Raw genomic sequence first — 20,147 nt, 5'->3', positions numbered from 1 at the left:
TGAGCGTATTTGTGAAAATAAAAGACTCCGAGTCTTTAACCCTATATTACAGCATCCAGTTTTCCTTTCCGTCGTATTGCTTTGTTTGTCGTCATGCATGCAAACACGAAGTGACGAGGCTAACTAGTGAATTGTCACGTCACATTTGTCCTCTGTTAGAAGTTAAGCTATTTCGAACCAAGAAAGCAGACTCGATTCACGAGAAAAGAAAATTTATTACCAATAGTCTGAAACTCCCAAACGAAAATAACCTAATACAGCGATAAATGTATTAGACATTGTACTCTACCAGTCAAAGTTCTCGCCCGGGGATTAACCGAGATCTATACATGGTCAACAATCTGAGTAGAAAACGCATGATAGTAGTCAATTGATAGTATTCTCCCCAACCCTTCCCCCCCCCCCCCCAAAAAAGAAAAACTAATGATAATTAATAGTAATAATTATTGACATCCCCGCGGGTGTAACTTAAGTATTGAGCGAGTGACTGACGGAGTTTGGTTGTCTTTATTTGTCTGGTTTACGCTGAAACAGGTTTTTCTTTTACTCTTGTCGGTTGAATTCCCAAGCTAACAACGCGGAATTCACGAACAAGGAACAAGCTTACAAGCTTGGTATTAGCGCGGTCATGAAAGAGTTACAGGAAGTTGTTTCCAGGCCAAGGGACGAAAGTTTAGATCAAGAGCCGGTGTACAGAAGAATCATTCTTAACGAGTGATGGCGTAGCTCACCGGCTAATAAGAGTTTATAGCAGTTAGTTGGGGAAGAAACAGTTCGCTCGATCGCTGGCTCCCTTGGTTAGTTATTTAATTAGTCATCGTCGACGGTTAGTAAACGTTTTTTTGGGTATACCACTGACGAGTATATTTCGCGTTGCCAAGTTTAAAAGCGGGGTAAACTCTTAAAGGTGTTTCAAATACACTCTCTTTATAAGAATATTGTTTTTCCAGCCCAGGCTGAACATTCTTATTGTTCTGCCGATTTAATTTTAGGCTAAAAATATTCTTGTGAATATTCTTACATGTAGATTATAGGAATACAAAGTGGACTATGCCGACACAGCGTCCGATTATCTGTCTTATATCATAACGGAGGGCGTTGAATTAATTTGGAGCCAGACTGCAAGAAATAAAGCCTAATATGACACACATAACCTCTTGGAGAAATGCTATTAGCATCGAACATACGGCTAGTGCTGTTTTTGTTTTCGTGTTTTGGCTAGCTTTGCCGTTTATGGAAGGAGGAACTTTTATGAGGTTTAGTTAAATGCAAATAATTGTACTGTATTTACAATTTTTCGACACACAAAATTATATTCTTCTCAAAACCTCACCCTCGGGTTTATTCTTAAAATATTCTACAAACTTCCCAAATTTCAACCTCAATATTCTTATAACGAATATTGTCATAGAAAACAAAGTGTAGCACGAGTTGGCTTAAAAAAGCCTTGTGATTCCTCTCTATAAAAACATGTAACAAGCTGGAGTTTAAGGAATAGCAACAAGACTATGAAGTCGCTATAACCAAACAAAAGCTATCCTGTTTGCAGGATCTATCACTTAGTAAACAAGTTGTCTATGAATGGCTTCATGAATAAAATATGTCAAGGGAAGAACACCTGCATGGAGACGTTGTAATTCCTACTATATACTGTGATCATTCTTCAACATTCGGCAATGTTGCAACATAAACTTCTAAAACCATTCTTCCATGTGATAAAAATTGTAACATATCCTTGTTATTCAACTAACTGTTTATCTGCTAAGATATAATTAAACATTGAAGTAATCATTCATAGCATCGCTTTTGACAGCAGCTTTAGGTGGAAGTGTTTCTGAAAATGTTTAAATTTCGAAATTTCTCAACATCGGCGCCGTTAACACTAAGTCAATCAATTGTTTGTCTAGTTTCCTTGAGAAGAGATGAAATTAACTTCATGTATGACTGAACGCATTGGCATCAACTGGCCATTATTTAAGCTAATATCTCTTAATCAATATCTCGAATTCGAGCGGAACCCAGGGCAAGTATGGACTACTTATGTCATCACGTTCCCTCTTCATCCATCCAGTTATACATTCGCGTAGTTTGCAGAACGCGCATTGACGTATGTGGGCAGCTGATCATGACGTTCGTCATCGTGTTGCAGCAAAGGAGAAGCGGCGACAGAAGATTCACTGATACAGTCTTCTTGTTTTGATTTCACCAGCGATGCATAGGAACTATCCCCTGGCAGCTGTGCAAAACACAAGAAATAACAATTGAAACTGAAATACCAAGAAGTCAAGGACAAGGACAGCAGCGGTGGTAACGTCGACAACGAGGTTTTAATATTCAGACGTCTACGCTTTTGCATATATCAAAACTTTAATTGAAATTACCATCATTGCACGAGGAGTCAACATGGCATATCCACACTCTTGACTCGAAGACTGATTTGTTTTCCGCCACTGATTTTCGCGTTTCATATCACAGGGTTCTGCTTCCCCAGAGAACCCAAGCCCTCTCGCCACATTTTCTGGGCTCAACGACGACCTTTCTTGATTATCAAGTTGGTCCCTGTTAGCAAAGAGATGAGCGAAAGCAGCACAGTACAGTACAGTAAAAAAAAAAAAAATTAAAAAAAAAAAAACATACGAGAAAACACGTGCACAGAACGCAGACTGCTCTTAGGCTGGGGGTGGCACGCAGGCGTAATAATAGCAGAAAGTTACCAATAAGGGAAAACTGTCTCCAAAGTAGTCCTAAGGCAAAACCAGTACCACAAAAAAAACTGAAAAAAAAAGACAGAAAAAAAAACAACAACAACAACAACAACAACAACAACAACAACAACTACGGCTTAGGAAGCAACCCAAAATATCCCTTTTCTCATTATGGACTGAAGTTTCCTTGTCATTTGCATGTCGTTTACACTTTGGAAATTAGACTGATTCAATCATTTAACAGAAATGAGAAGTGCTTAGATTATTTTAAAGAAAGTAAACTCTGAAAGCAAAGGGCGTTGACCCTGCCAATAACCATAACATGTGACTAGCCTCACCACCACCCCCCAACCTGGAGGTATTTTGTAGTGGTTTAGTAATACCAATTCACACTTTTCCAGACATTATTTGGGATGCACATGCTCTAGTTATAATAGCTAGGGCGGCTGTGACGCAGGCTAGTATTCTAGCGACAACGCAACATAAAACTAACAGGACCTTTTTTCTATTTATTACAATTGCAATTATACACGAACTATTAAGCACTCCGGGTGACCTACCTTGCATCGGTTGCATTTCTTACATCTGGTGAAGACAAAATGAGCCGTTAGAAAATAGTTTTACTAAAAGGGACAATCGTAACAAAATAAAGTAACCCAGTTCCCTCACTTCCAATATGTGATTAGAGCGTTCCCTTAATTTCCACCCTTGAGTTTTGCACATTCACCTTTATCAGCGGCTTCGCAGGGTGTATACGATTTTATTAGAAAACCTGATCATTGGATAATGCAATTCGAGAGTTTTCATTGGCTAAATGGCCATCATTGGTTATACCATGCTCCACAAACATGGTAAGCGTGCGCGTGATTTTTTGAGGCATTTTTATTTTTATTTTAGTCTAACAATATTTTGGGGACGTTTTTAATAAAATAATTATTCCACTCGCGCTTGTTGAATACGAGATTATTAAAGCCAACTCGGCGCTACGCGCCTCGTTACCCATCTAACATTTTAAATCCATCGCTCGCTCGCAGAATAATTGTTAAGTAAACAAAGAAAAAGAAGAAATAATACAAGATAGTACAATAGGAGAAAGAAATCAAAACTAAAATGAAAGAAAATATAATGGTAAAGATGATAAATAATATAAAAAAGTTTTAATCAAGACTCCATGCAGGGGTGATAATGGTTAAGCGAAAACCACTCCGTACATTTAGCCTTGAGCGTGAACTGATCGAAAGTAATTGGTTAAAGAAGACATATACCTTAGATATGTTTGTGCAAAGTGCTATCTTCAACAAAGAAAAATATATAAAATCGATGACAATGATCAAGGCTCTGCCACTTACTCCATGTGCATGGTAGCTCTACAGGCACGAAATAGGAAAGCAAATGTCAAACTTATAAAACGTTGAACATTACCTTGCGTAGGTGAAGCTGTCCTTTGTGTAGAGGAAGCGATAGTCTTTGGCGAAGTTTCGGGTGTTTGTATCAGATTATGACGCAGGCAGTTATCTATTGAAGAAAATTTCAGTACAGTTGAACTTTACTTATTTAATTCACTGACTGCTTATATGTGGTGTCCCTCTGCCGTAGTTCATATCATGTTGTACTAGTAACCATTCCGATTAGGGGTTGCTATTTCGCGAGTCAGTAGTGAAGGGTATAAGTTTACCGGTCCAAGGTTAAACAGAGTTCTCATGTAGTGATTACATCTGCAATGATGTATTTTACATCCTTATTTCAAAGATTACCATTTAGCCACAAGCCTGTAGAAATAACAGTAACGAAACCATTTTACAACCATTTGTTTACAATCAGTGATCCAATTTTTTTAGTAAACGTTTTTTTCCCTCCTTCCTTGCGCTCGGTCTCCCGAATACCCGAATTCTCCTGGATTCGAAGTAACTGAAGCCTAAAGGTGTGACGGTAACTGAAGAGAGCGGGGTGAGGTGCCGGGGGATACTAACAGGAAAATCGGTGGGGGGTGTGGGGCCCGCTTCCCAAAACCCTTACCCTATTAATGACCAAATTCTGCGATTTTCCCTTCCCTATTTATGTCCTCAAAAAGTAGCTTCTTCCAAAAAACATACCCAGTTCAAGAGGGGAAAAACCATACTCTATTTATGACAAAAATGGCCAAAATTGATACCCTAATTATGACCAAAAATATAATATATAAACCCTTCCCTTTGGGGTCTTACATACCTGTAAAGTCCATGTCAAGGAGAACCCCCACGTGAATTCAAAGTAAAGTAAAGAGTATAAGGAATCTATTTGATTTATACGGTGGCTTTAAAGGGACATACACTTTTCTCTCTCTTTTTTTCACTTGCGACTTAGCTGCTACTTTCTTGCGACTTAGCTGCGACGTTCTTGCGACTTGCTACTTTCTTGCGACTTAGCTGCGACTTTTCTGCTACTTTCTTGCGACTTAACTGCGACTTTCTTGCGACTTGCTACTTTCTTGCGACTTAGCTGCGACTTTCCTGCTACTTTCTTGCGACTTAGCTGCGACTTTCCTGCTACTTTCTTGCGACTTAGCTGTTACTTTCTTGCGACTTAGCTGCGACTTGCTACTTTCTTGCGACTTAGCTGCGACTTTCTTGCTACTTTCTTGCGACTTAGCTGCTTGGCTACCTAGTTGGGCCACGTGAGACGGCAGGCCAAGTTGCATTGCCGAGAAACACCACCTCATTCAAATTACTTCGACGCCGACGTCTTGTACATCCCAACCGTCTGAGTATTCTTTTCAATTGTCTTAACGAGATCCCGATGCAATGTACACTTACGAGAAATAATGCGATTTCTGGTGCAGTAAGCCCGAGATTAAAATAGTTCTCGATTATCTCGTCGCGCATTACTGCGTTGTTCCTTATTGCAGGAGAGTAAGATGGAAGCATTGCCAGCGACGTAGAGCACGCCGAAATGAAAGTGAAAACAGCGAAAAACTTCGTAGCTATACTGTAAAGCCAAGGGAAAACAGACTACCGGTTATTGATAGGAGTCCACGTTGTTTTCAAATAAAACAACCGGGCCTGCCGACGCAAGCTGCCTAGCGAGGTAGCCAGGCAGTTAAGTCGCAAGAAAGTAGCAAGTCGCAGCTAAGTCGTAAGAAAGTAACAGGTAAGTCGCAAGAAAGTAGCAGGAAAGTCGCAGCTAAGTCGCAAGAAAGTCGCAAGAAAGTCGCAAGAAAGTCGCAAGAAAGTAGCAGAAAAGTCGTAGCTAAGTCGCAAGAAAGTAGCAAGTCGCAAGAAAGTAGCAGCTAAGTCGCAAGTGAAAAAAAAAAGAGAGAGAAAAGTGTATGTCCCTTTGAAGCCACCGTAGGATTTATAATTTTTACAGATGAAAAGAACAACAATACTGTTAGAGAGGACAACCTAACAGAGCAGTTCATGTTGTGCATCTTGTTAGAAGTCACTGAACCAACAGTTAAAGGGAAGTCTGTTTTCTGTTGTCTGCCATAACTTTTCAGTAAGTCTAGACTTAAAAATACTGAGGGTACTTTTTTATGTCCAGGCCATACAAACCTGTGAATTATTTATTTTTTTGCCGAATAGGATTTTAGGAAATTATGATGAAAAAAAATTGCAATGGTTATATATGTCTGTATTCGCAAAAACATAACCACAGAATTTGACTTGTCACTGATAATCTTGATACAATTCTGTCCTAGAATTAGCTTTTAACAAGGCTTTGCCCAACATGACGAATTTCAACGGTCGTTGTGTCGTGGATCAAACGGACAGGGAGCTCTTCCATCGTTTTATCGTTTCGCTGGGGACACGAAAAGCCGCCTGGCGTCGCTCGCAGCGCTGCAATTGGGTGGCTAGAGAATTGAAATGAAAGATTAACCTTTGCCCTTGAATTCTGCGGTGGATTTGTGGCCGTGGGTACTTTCGTACGGCAGGCTGAAGAAGAAGAAGAAGAAGAAGAAGAAGAAGAAGAAGAAGAAGAAGAAGAAGAAGAAGAAGAAGAAGAAGAAGAAGAAGAAGAAGAAGAAGAAGAAGAAGAAGAAGATAAGGTTCCTCATTCTTTTCTGAGAGCTTCTCGGCTAGGCGTTTGAGAAAGCAATTACAATCAGCTCCCATCCCACCATTGGCTCCAAAAACTAGGGGAGTGAAAGATCCCATTTCAACGCTAGCCCGCTATGTTGGTACTTCCGCTTTGTCTCCTCCTCCTGCTCCTTAAAACTTGTGGATGTAATAATAATCACAATGACAATGACAGTGACAATAACAATGACAATGACAATGACAATGACAATGACAATGACAATGACAATGACAATGACAATGACAATGACAATGACAATGACAATGACAATGACAATGACAACATGAGGAGCTTTACCCTCTAAAAAAATTCTGTCCAGGAGGTCTTTTAATCTTGTACACGACTTATCATCGCATGCCAGGAAATGTAACATGAAACAGGACCCGATACATGCTTTTATTTGTCACGCAGTTTTGCCTTTGCAAACATGCTGGAAGCCAGTGATGCGTTTGTGGCATCTTTGATACGGCACTTTCCTTGCTAAACCGCCAGAATAGCTCACTGTGGGGCTTAAAAGAGATAGGTAGAATTTTATGACATTTTTCTGTGTGGAAACATTGCCAACACCGTCGCGTCAAGGGAAGCCGGTTTGTACCAAAATAATTATGACAATTATGGCGAAAGCCGCTTGTAGAAATTTACTGTGGTAACATATGTATGAATGCCGAACAAGATTGAAATCAGTAATTACTAGATCATTAGTCTTAATTTTGGCATAGCGAAATAGGGATACATGGCGCACGGCACTTTCGATTGATGAACATGACTGCGAGTATATTCTATGTTTTTGTTTGAGCCACATTCTTATGTTAGCATGATGTCAAGATATCGTAGTTTACCTTGCAATATTTTTCTAGTTATATCGCCAGTATAGACGAGTGCGAATCCTTAAAGCGAGGTCTTGGAATAAATGACGTTTTCTTGGGTTAAGACAACGAGGCATGCATTTGGTGTTTTTGTGTCTCGATGATCATTGTTCATGTCGGACTAAATTATTTTTGGCGGGAAATTTCCGCACGGCATTGCCATCAATCCTCCGATCCACAATGCCATGGAACAAGGAAAAGACTGTAGTGGTAAGTTGCACTGAAATTATTAAATATGCTGATATCAGATCAGAGAGCTTTCATATTTGTGTACGTATCTAGCCTAAACCAGAGAAGAGAGTTCTGTAAAGAACGGTTGTCACATGTCGCAATGAAGCGAATTATCTGATTCACTTTGCGCTAAATACATGCTTAACTCGGCTTAACTTGTTCTGTCTTGCTTGGGTAGTCAGTTCTTTATTGAGCTGTTATCTGTCGAGCAGAATATTAACCTGCCGCGCTAGCTCATTCTGTCTTGCTTGGGTAGTCAGTTCTTACTGAGCTGTTGTTATCTGTCAAGCAGAATATTAACCTCGCGCGCTAGCTTATTCTGTCTTACTTGGGTAGTCAGTTCTTGATTGAACTGTTATTATCTGTCGAACAGAATAATAATGCTAACCTTCTCTGCTTTATTTATTTTACCTGCTTCCACCCTAGCATTTCTTGCCTTCTTTGAGAGGTCCGTATTTTGAGTTGTTTCTATATTTTGAGAAAGGAATCATCTTCGTGCTTAACATAATATCTGCCTCTTTTTTTCTTTCTCCATAGGGAAGCTGGTCTGTTAGCGGTATTTGTTCCACAAACACGAAAGTTTCGAATCTTACCTCAGTCTTATATGTTAACTTGAGATTTCAGGACATTTAATAATTATTACGGCCAGTTCATGAAACGTGACAATATACAAAGCTGCGGACCGCATGAGAAAAATAATGCCGCTGGATGGGCTTTGTAACTAAATTAGTGTCATTATGTGTTACCGCAAATGTGACAAATAACACCTCGATCGCACAAAACTTGCGAACTTCGATCTTCAGTTACAATTAATAATAAGCCATGGGTGGATTCAACACACCCATGGCTTATTATTAACCTAATTTGCATACATTTTTTTCGTGGGCAAAGCTCGTCATGACAATGACAATGACAATGACAATGACAATGACAATGACAATGACAATGACAATGACAATGACAATGACAATGACAATGACAATGACAATGACAATGACAATGACAATGACAATGACAGTGACAATAAATATATAGATTTAGGCAAGCCTAAAAGCGTAGCTCCTGAGCCTGGTTGTTCAGAGCCCGATTAAGCTAACCCAGGAAAAGGTAGAATTTTGATTTGAGTTTTGTAACTTTGCGGTGAGGTTTTCTGTATATTGTTTGGCCTTATGTTTTGAGTTTTAATAATCACCATATACACAAAACAAAGCAGCAGAAAACAATTTCATAGAAGAAAAAGTTATAATTCGGTTAACTTTTAATCCTGCGTTAGCAATAACCGGCTTCAGAAAAATCCTGTCCTGTTTTAAACAAGTTAGCCTGACATGAGCCCGCGATCCAATCGAAAACCAGCACTTCGTCAACGGTCAACTTCAAAAAACACGTGACCTCGATGAGCTGTAAACTTGAGCCCGCGATATGGTCACGTGATACTGGTCAGCGGATATCTTGTTTTGACATGTGTGAATTGATTATAACATGGATGCCCAATATCAAAAAAAAAAGTACACCGTAAACCAAGGCTGCACTGATGTCTCTGTCAACCTATTACTTGGAGTATGGCTGCCATGTTGCGCGACTCCGTCGCCGTCGTCGCCGTCGTCGTGCGTACGCGCCCACGAGCAATACCGCTAGCCATGATAACCATGTGTAAGTCAACTCATGGGTTTCCTTTTCTTTCCTATATGAGTATGGGGCTCCGCTTGGTGGCCCTTCGGACCGCCGGAGCTCCGCTATCATGACAATGACCATGACCGTGACAATAATAATCAGAATGATAAAATGTTACCAAGCCTTCGTAGCAGCACAAAGTAAGACATGGCTTTGATGAACCACACGATGCTTTTGAAGTTCATTATTTAATAAAGAAAATACATGTTTCAGATGAGACATCATCCATCGTCAGTTGTACAGTGAGAAATAAAATAAAAATATTCAATAAATAGCATGACAAAGTGAGATATAACAAGAATAATTAAGGATTAAGGCACGAACCCCCCGAAAAAGAGTAAAACTATTTAAGCTAAGAAAGGAGACTAATTAGTATGAAAGGGGTCAATTAAAGACGGCTGTTCCCCCAGAAATGTGCATTGCCTCCTTGATTTTCAATTGGAAACTTGTGGAAGCAGAGTCGAGAATTTTAAAACAATCTTCTAAACAAAGGGAGCGACAATTTTCAGCACTTCTCAGGTGTTTAAGGATGTGAAATGTTTGTCAGAGGATAGATATTCGTGGATGCGAGTGGGGAAGTGTCTGTTGGTTTCACTAACATAACAGGCACTACAACTTGCACATGAAAACTTATAAATGACTCGCGATGGTAAATCCGCAGGGATAGGATCCTTGACCCCAAATCAACTCATGATTTTAAACGAGCTGAAAACCAACTTGATGTTTAGGTCAGTGCAAAAATTGCTGACTAACTCCTTAATTCTGCGTTGCCTTGTGATAGAAAAAGGACCGATGTACGTAATTTAAAATACGAACAATTGTCCTTACGAGTAGCACCCTGAGAGGAATCGGAGGTGAAATGATTGTTAAGAAATTTTTTTAACAACATTCTCGATGACGTTAGAAGGGAACAAATTCCTCCTTGATGTTTTGGTAAGGTTATTTATATCAAGATGAAAGCCAGTCCAAGCGCCTTAATCATTAATTATTCTTGTTATATCTCAATTTGCCACGCTATTTAATATATTGCATATTTTCATTTTATTTCTCATTGTACAACTACGATGGATGATGTCTCATCCGAAACATATATTTTCTTCATTAAATAATGAACTTCAAAAACATCGTATGGTTCATCAAAGCCAATAATAATAATAATAATAATAATAATAATAATAATAGTAATGATAATAATAATAATAATTCCTTGAGCTTTGCTCTTGGAAAATTGATGTAATTATTATTACCGAAAACTTAAGGAACAACAGAATTTCTGAATTTTTTACCAGATACATGTAAGATTCAAGTTTGTATGGAAAAGTGCTTAATAAAGTTTGTTATAATAATAATAATAATAATAATAATGATAATGATCATAATAATAATAAAAATAATAATAATAAAAATAATAATAATAAAAATAATAATAATACTATTACACTTATATAGCGCTGTTTCCCAGTGGTTCAACAGCACTTTACAGATATAAAGTTTCCCTAAAAGTTAACTAAAAAATTACTAAAACTATCTAAAATTGACTAAATTGTAAAACTAAACTGTAAAACAAAAATAAGACAATTAAAAAAAAAATCAATATCCGTAGTAAGCACTTAAGACCGTAAAAATGCTTTTTGAGTCTACTTTTAAAAGTGTCAAGTGATGTAGAATCTCTGACAGATTAAGGTAGAGCATTACACAGCGATGGCGTAGCAACGGCAAAAGAACGCCCACCATAAGTTCTAAGATTATAGGTTAGATTCCAAAGAAAGATTTTGGCAGATGAACGAAGGAATCTTGAGGGATGATAATGAGTAAGTAAGCCAATCAGATATGTAGGAGCTTGGTTGTGTAGCACTTTAAATGTAATTAGTAGAATTTTAAAGTTTATCCTGTGATCAAAGGGTAGCCAATGAAGTTCCACGAGGAGCCGAGGTAATATGTGATCGTACTTTTTAGACTTGGACGCTATTCTTGCAGCGTGTAATAGATTAACTCCGTTTTCCGACCTACAACAACTGGATAAAGTGAATCCGACCGAGTATAAACTAGAATTCAAGATTTCAATCCACTAACGTAACGAAAATATACACACCGTGATACCATGCGAGTAAAATCACATCATGTGATCACGTCGCTAACAATCAATAAGTCAATCCCAACTAAGAGGGGTCCCCTGAATTCCACACAAAGCGCAATTTGACACTCGCTGGAGCCTATGTAACAAATATTTAGGAGCACCATATAGCAGAAAGTTGCAATAATCAATCTTTGAAGTTACAAAGGCATCTGCGGGAGTTTTAGAAGTTTTAGTCGTAAGAAACTTTCTAATCGTGGTTATATTTCGCGAGTGGACGAATGGAGATTTACAAACGACAGTAATATAAAGAACCATGGACATAGAATCATCAAGTACAACTCCAGTGTCTTTTGCAGTTGAAGAACAGCTAACAATCTCCTCAACACTGGTCAGATTGTAAAAATCACATCTCTTCTAGGTATGAAACGCCAAAGAAACAGAGACACTATTAATGCCATTGGAAAGAGCATATATTTGAACCTCGCTATCAAGTTTCATTCCATATCTAACTTTAAAAGTCTTCGAACAGTAATCAATCAAACTTTTCAACTGCAAGTTTTGATTGGAAGATTTTATAGGAAAAAATAATAATGGCTTCTTTTCAAAAACTGTATTAAAAAATCTAAAACTTCGCACAAAAATATGCTTTATTAGTGAGGAGAAATGCAGTTTTAAAACCATCTGAAACATTCCGCAAGTTCTAACCACGTGAGCAATGACGACACAGCCACAAGGTTATACATAGTGTATCTTCGTAAAAGTATCTACCAACACGCAAGTTGAAGTTTTTTAAGCAAGAAAAAAAGTACCCCTCGACCTAGTCTCACCTTTCTTTGCTCATGCAAATAGCCTCTTTAATTTGGAGACGGCAAAACTCACGTGGCCATTTTAAATGCTCTATAGCATTACCCCTTAAAACATGTGAAGTGCTTTCAATATTTTCAATGCCTGTCCTCACACAGACATTAAACACACTTTTAGTCACGTGACTGATAATGTCATGACACCAAACTTGCAGTAATATATGTTTCATAGCAAGTGTTTTTTCATGTACTGTAGCAACGTACTGGACTCTTATTATAAACATTTATTGGATGAGGTTTTTGAGATATCCAGAATAATCAAGGTCGAGATAGGGGTTATCAACCAAATCCGACGGCCTACGCTGATAACCCTTACCAGGACCTTGATTTTTCTAGGTATCACAAAAACCGTATCTAATAATTGTTTTATTATACATTGAACGAAAAAAAAAAAATGGAAGTCATGTTTTTGCTTCTTCACTGACGGCAAGCAACACAAAGCGCGCGAACTTGATATGATTACGCTTAGCATATCGTATTAGCCTGCGAACAGGCTCCCGGCAAGGACGGAAAAAAATTTCGGCGAGCTATAGCGAAATTCTCGATCGTGATTGGTTCTTCGCGCGCCTATTTGCCACGTGATCGGCGCACGGTCACGTTGGTGTCCGATTACAGGTATCCAATTTGAACTTTTTGTAATTGGACACCTGTAATTGGTTACCCACGTGATTCGCACGTCAATCTGCGCACGCCTTAATGGCTTTCTTTGCGATGTTTCCTACAGTTTTCAAAACTTATGAAACGCGCTACATATGTTTTCGCTCAAAAAAAGTTCTCAAAGGACATTTTTATTTCCGAAATTTGTTATAGATACGATTGCGATTTCAAATCGGCCTTGCGCTTCGCGCTCGTCCGATTTTGAAATTATTTGCGCGATTACTCCCTGAATTGTACTCCACTGGGTCCAATTACTATTATAAATCGTGCATCGTGGTCATACATGACATGATTACCCGTGAGCTTGAGTGTCCTTGACATGATTATTGTATAATCTGCAGCTGGATGACGTCACAGGCGATAATTTCGAAAATTCACCGTACGCTTTCGGCCAATCAGAAAAGAGATGGTGAGTTCAATGTATTATAATTATTATTACCTGTAGAGGTTGGTCCTTTGTGTTGACTTGTCGACGATTGCATCGTGGCGGGTTTGGTCATCGTGGGAGGTCTGGTTGTCAATTCTTTGCCTTTTGGAAAACAGACAGGATTGCAGGGTATTAGCGTGTAATATCATGGGTGACAAATTAGTCCTTAATTTTGGCCCGAAATCTCAGTGCTAATTTAGAATTTCACATGTAAAATTACAAAATCAACACGGCAACATTTAGCGGGAAATGTCTCGATACAATGAACAAATCAAAACCCCACAACTGTAACCGTTTTTTCAACCATTATATTAAATTGCGTATAATGAAATATAATTGCTGTATATTTGAAACGCTTTTCAAAATTAAGGCGAATGGTATTTCTCTTTTTGGAATATCTTGTTTCCCTCTAAAGATATTTACGTTTTTATATTTCCCAAATAAGGGAATATTTCTTGACATATTCTTCATTCAGTGTTTCACTGTGTAAGTGGAACTGCTTATGACATCATCACTTTCCTCATTTTCATAATACAAAAACGTAAATACCTCTAGAACGAAAGAAAATATTCCAAGGAAAACGCTATTCTTCTTTATTTTGAGAAGTGGCAATTATTTTTCACTTCCTATGCACTTAAAAACGTAATCAAGCAGTATACTCGAGAAATTAAGAAACAATCTTTTTAGTATTTTGTCAAAACCATAATCATCTCCTTCGCCTGAAGGCTCGGATAATTATTAGAATTTTTACAAAACGGACTTGAAATTTTACCACGACAAAAAGCTACGATAGGACGGGGATCGGGGGGTGGGGGGGAGGGGGGATTTTCTCTGAACTCTATAAACACAGCAAGGATAACAATTTCCCTGTGCTTAAAAAAGAACGTTGTGTGATGATGTTGTTCAGCTTGCGTTGCGATGAATTGAGAGTGAAAATAATGTACGTTACGTTTCTTTGGACGGAAGGAAATTACCAAGTACGTACGCTTGCCAAAACCCTGCGATGACATCATTGGCAACCTAATTTATGCAACGGAGTACAGCATTTCTGCATTTGTATCATATGCATATGAATTGTCAAATTGAGCAAAGCTTACTGGAAAAAAATCAGTTAAAATCTATTTCGTTCAAAATGATTGCAATCGTTTTAGTCAGGTCAATTGTAAAGTAAACATATAGAATGTATAAGTTATACCTTTACTGCAACTGTTGACAGGACGCTCACAAATATACCCATGCCTGACACGTTTCAGGCAATCCAAGTCATCGTACTTTCCATACTGTCTCGAATAATTACGCAACACAACCACGCAATTTCCATTGCCACTCGGTTCACCTTGTGACCAACGTTTCTGGAATGTGTTCACTGCGCTCTTATTGCTTAACCATCTCCACTCTCTAGATTGTACACCTTTTTTCAATCCGATAAAATATTCTTTCGCTTTTGCCAAATTTAGAATAGTGATGTTCAAGAATGTCCACTCCGCGTCACTTTCCATAGAGACAAGATCTCCCCGTTCAGTCTCCTGGCATAATTGTCTGCTTTTCTTTCTATTTACACGGGGAGATATCACATTAAATGTGTAACTGGAACAACCATCTATATAACATTTACAGAAGAAGCATGAAATTCTGAACATTTTAAGCCGCGAAAACCATTATATGCAAATTTCAAACTTTCTAAAATTTTGGCCGTACTTTAAACTACTTTTCCCTGAATAAGTTCACCCAAAGGTATGTTTTGGCGAAATAAAAAAAAAAAAAAATCGATTTTTCGTGACTGTCTTTCGATTCTCGACACTCCTTATTTGCATAATGCAAAAACGTAAATATCTCTAGAACGAAAGAAGTTATTCCAAAAAGAGAAACGTCATTCCTCTTTATTTTGAAAAGCCTATCAAATAAGCGGTAATTATTTTTCACTTCATATGCACTTTAAAAGGTAATCAAGTGGTATACTCGAGAAATTAAGAAATGATTTCACTAGTGTTTTTTTTAAAATCATAATCATCTTCCTCGCCTGAAGGCTCGAATGATTATTAGAATTTTACAAAACGGACTTTTATTACAACGAAAGGAGGGGGGTGGGGTGGGGGTGAAAGGCAGCATTTCCCTCAACTCTATAAACAAAGCGAGGATAACCATTTTCTTCGTGTTTAAAAAAGAACGTTGTGTGAAGTTGTTGTTTGGCTTGCGTTCCGATGAACTGAGAGTGAAAATAATCTACGTTACGTTTCTTTGGACAGAAGGAAATTAGCAAGTACTTAAGTTTGCCAAAACCCGGCCATGACATCAACGGCAACCTAATTTATGCAACGGAGTACAGCATTTCTGCATTTGCATTTGATTGTCCTTTTCACAGAAATTATATCAAACAACATAAAGTGCCTTTGTCAGCTAAAAATAATCTCAAGCTCACAATCGATTTATGAAAACAAGTGTCAAGGATGAACGCAGGAGGAATACTGGCACAATGTAAGTGATCGTTTAATGGGAGGGGGGGGGGGGGGGTCGTCAAATTAAGGAAAGCCTACCGGATAAAATCAGTTAAAAACTATTTCGTTCAAAATGATTGCAATCGTTTTAGTCAGGTCGACTGTCAAGTATACATATAGAATGTATAAGTCATACCTTTATTGCAGCTGTCGACGGGACGCTCACAAATATACCCGGGCCTGTAACTTGTCAGGCAATTCAAGTCATTACACTTTCCATACTGTCTCGAATAATTACGCAACATAACCACGCAATTTCCATCGCCAGTCGGTTCACCTATTGCCCAATGTTTCTGAGATGTGTTCATTGCGCTCTTATTGCTTAACCATCTCCACTCTCTAGGTTGTTCACCTTTTTTCAATCCGATAAAATATTCTCCAGCTTTTGTCAAATTTAGAATAGTGATGTTCAAGAATGTCCACTTCTCGTCACTTTCCATAGAGACAAGTTCTACCCGTGCAGTCTCCTGGCATAATTGTCTGCTTTTCTTCCAATTCACAAGGGAAGATATCACATTAAATGTGTAACTGGAACAACCATCTTTAAAACATTTACAGGTCTCATCTGTAAAACAGAAAACCACAAACAAAGAGGATAAACATATAATCCATCAAATATTTTCGCTCGCGCGTGATTGGTCTAAACAGGTCACGTGACCGAATATTACCAAGCTAAAATTGGAGAATATCCGAGGATAGCTACGCTCTCGGAAAACTGTTCGCTTCTTGGAACAGAAAATGTCCGCGGACAAATATCCAAGCATATTTCCTTGCCAACTGGAGGCTATTGTTTATATAACACATTGAATTAACTGGGCTAATAGTCTTAATAATAATCATCATCATCATTATCATCATCTTTATAGTCATCGTCACCTTCCTTTGCCACCTCCTCCTCCTCATAATAATAATAAGAATGATAATAACAATGACGATGACGATGACGATGACGATGACGACGACGACGACGATGATGATGATAATCATAAAGTGTTTCTATATAACCAAAAAAAAACAAACGGCTACTTTGGAAACACATGCATGTCAATAGACGGTTGCCATGAAGGTCGCACATTTCGAGTAAAACGACGGTAGTGCCTGCCCCTGCTTGTGCAGCAATATTTAATCCTTATTAAATATAATCAGGAGCCATAATCGGGGACGGAGACCGTAAAGCTCGGGATTCGCGCGCACCTATGATATGGGACTATTTTTCTATTTTTAGAACAAATTGCGCCATCCTGACGTCATATATCCGCGCGGATTCACGCACATGTCGGGGGCTCTCGCGTGGATGTTGTCACGTTGCGTGATCAAATGGTGAGAGTTGAGAGATTCTCTTGCGTATTTTTCACAGCGATGGCAGGGAATAAGGCAGGGAATAGGAACCAGGGCGCTTATATGTAGTTTTATGCTCTGAGCTAACGGAAAAGGTGGGTTTCTCACGGTCGAAAACAAGACTTCAATCTCGCACTGGGAATGATTAATAAGATCTGCTCACGCTGGTTGTGAGCTTACGCGTATGTTTTTGCGTTTGTTCTGTCTTAAGAATATAGCGAGAAAACTCTCTACTCTGGTATCGAGTTAATTTGTGAATTTCTCAAACAATGGTTCCTCGTAACAAAAACCTGTTTTGATGGTTTCTTATTGTTTCTGCTTGTTTGTTGAGTTTGCAAAAGTTTTTGAAAGGAAAGTCTGACGGGTACAATTAGCTCATTTGCATAGTGCAGCTCGTGCACTTTCAAGTCCGAGTCGGTGTTTTCAATTGTCAACAAATCTTGACAAAGATTTCTTTCGTTATCTTTTGTGCTGAGATGCTGTAACAAATTTCACGAACGCAAAAAAGGCTACTAATATCATGTGTGTTTCTTTAACATAAGCATAGTGAAGTTTTACACTGCGAAAATGAAAATAGACAAGGAGTTTTGATAGCTCGATCAACCAAATCGAAATCGTTATTCCAAGTTGATTAAAGAAAGCGTCATCGTAACTTTGCTGATTATTTCTGCTTTATTCACATATTTTCAGCTTAGTTTTTAATATGTTCTCAAACATTTATCAATCTTAAACATATTTAAAAACTGTAGAGTTATTGTTTGAGTTCGATGTACGCTTTCACACGAAAGTGCGGCGGAAGTACAATTTGTCATGTTTACTGACTGTACAAGACACGCATCGGCGGGCGCTCTCATTCATCGACAACAGAGAATTTACTGGATTTTTGCACGAATAAAACTGAGCAGTATCTACGGACGTAAAGTTATTGGGCCTTGATGAAACATCAAGCGTTGCTTACAATTCAAGCGAAACTCAAACTAGCAATTATTGTGTTTTACTTTTCGGTCGCGATAGACTGACAAATTCCTCGCAAGCGTGTGGCAAGAGAAACTAGGAAACTATGAAGTCCTGAAGCTCTGCTATATCTAAATATATCCAGCTAGTTTTTTGCTGTGTAATGGAAAAGCGGTTAACCTTCAACATATGTGAAATTTAAAGTGGAGTAATATACAGTTCATGTAAAAGAAGCATCCGTCGGAACACAACTTGGTCAGCGATATATATAAGCTTACAGCGGAACATACCTAAATTCGACACTGTCTTACTTCACTCAAACTGGAGCAGCTTACGACGAAAATACTTAAGCAAAATTCCAATAGACGTAAACGCGTTGAGTTGTGGGCCAAAAACAAAAAATTTCGGGAATTTCGGACGCCATTTCCCCCGCGCAACATCCGCAAAAATTCTCGCAGCATGTACGTGCGTGTGCCGCAGGCGATGGCGCAATTTGTTCTAAAAATAGAATTATTGTCCCATATCATAGGGACAACCCCAATACTAGAAATGGCCCGCGCTTACGGTTTCCGTCGCCGATTATGGCTCCTGATATAATTTAACATTTGTTACCTTTTATTACCTTACCTTTTAATAAGGGAAATCTTAACTCAACGTAAGCTTGTATAAATTTCCCTTACCAGCGTTCCCCAGTACTTCCACGCTGAGTCTTAGTACAAGAACAGTTATCATTATAACATAGTAGGGTATTTTCTCCATTCCAACAATACGAGCGTGAGCGAAGCTTGATGACATCGAAAGCAAAATAAGGAGCAACTTGCGTCAGACCCTGTTTAAATGCAGCGCTTCAGCCACTTTAGAAGTTCCTTGTCAACATTCGCGCTAAAGCGCGGCTGCTGCTACAACAAAAAAAAAAAAAAAAAGAGAGAGAGAGAGAGAGAGAGAAAGAAAGAAACACACGATGAAATTCTCTCGACTCCGGCAACAAAACTTGATTTGAGGAGCCAAATATAAAAGAAAAGAAGTGAAAGATAGCGCTAAAGAAAGATCTCTAAGATATATGCGAACACGGAGAACATTACACGCAGTTGCACAATATTTTTTATAACGACAAAGGAAGTAAAATTAAGAAGTGGAAGCTTCTTCTTATTACAACATACAGCGACTAAGAAATAGTAAACATTTTGGCGATAGGGTATATATTATGGACTAATATACTATGTATATTACTACGTACTATGTATCATTACTTTCCCTGTACAAAGATTGTAACTTTTTAAAGTAAGTTGTGATTGTGGTACCATGTTCCAATTTTTACCCCTTGAATTTTTAGGTTAATCATATAAAATTCCACCAAAGATTGAAAGTGTCGTTTACCGTCTGCGAATATCTGCATTGGTTCAGGGCATATTTAAGTTTGAAAATAGTGTAAACTATGCACCGAAAATTCAGTAAAAAGCAACAGATCGGATTACAAAAAAACAAAGGTTTTAGAGAACTCTTATTTTGATTAAAATATAAAATCCTAGTATGCGAATTAGTAGCAGCCAAGAAATAATTTTGAGATAAAAACATCTTTTAGCACATCAATGAGGCAGAAACATGAGAGCTTTGTGCTCAGAAAATTGCTTGTCAATCTTTGACACCGCCTCCAACGTCTTTTTAACTGAAAATCAAGGAATTAAACAAGCAAGTCAAACATTTTAATTTTCTGCGTTACAATATTACACATTGTTTTCTACCACTGTATTTTCTAGAGCTTCATGCATATTAATGTCGTTATTTAGTGTTCATGTATTCTACGTAA

The 20,147-nt window shown here is 38.3% G+C and overlaps 1 protein-coding gene and 1 pseudogene across 3 annotated transcripts in view; both read right to left on the bottom strand.

The window, feature by feature from the left end:
- Positions 1-20,147, bottom strand: part of LOC149103378 (macrophage mannose receptor 1-like) — a 137,722-nt pseudogene that overhangs the window by 92,394 nt on the left and 25,181 nt on the right. The window lies entirely within an intron of this gene.
- On the bottom strand, positions 196-19,286 carry LOC110056386 (uncharacterized). 2 transcript variants are annotated; one of them, XM_089272625.1, is made up of 7 exons: positions 19,021-19,286; positions 16,185-16,613; positions 13,566-13,655; positions 4,128-4,220; positions 3,266-3,290; positions 2,382-2,559; positions 196-2,236 (listed from the first exon to the last, which is right to left on the bottom strand). In XM_089272625.1, the coding sequence occupies exons 1-7, from the start codon at positions 19,133-19,135 to the stop codon at positions 2,072-2,074; spliced, it is 1,095 nt and encodes a 364-aa protein (XP_089128751.1). In that variant the 5' UTR covers positions 19,136-19,286; the 3' UTR covers positions 196-2,071. The 2 variants fall into 2 exon arrangements, with proteins under 2 accessions (XP_089128751.1, XP_089128752.1); XM_089272626.1 differs by lacking the exons at positions 16,185-16,613; positions 19,021-19,286 and adding an exon at positions 14,749-15,382.

The sequence above is a fragment of the Orbicella faveolata genome, unplaced genomic scaffold (genome assembly GCF_042242905.1).
Source record: "Orbicella faveolata isolate gen_17 unplaced genomic scaffold, um_ofav_v1 contig_35, whole genome shotgun sequence".
Taxonomy (NCBI): domain Eukaryota; kingdom Metazoa; phylum Cnidaria; class Anthozoa; order Scleractinia; family Merulinidae; genus Orbicella; species Orbicella faveolata.
This window is presented reverse-complemented; position numbering and strand designations above follow the sequence as displayed.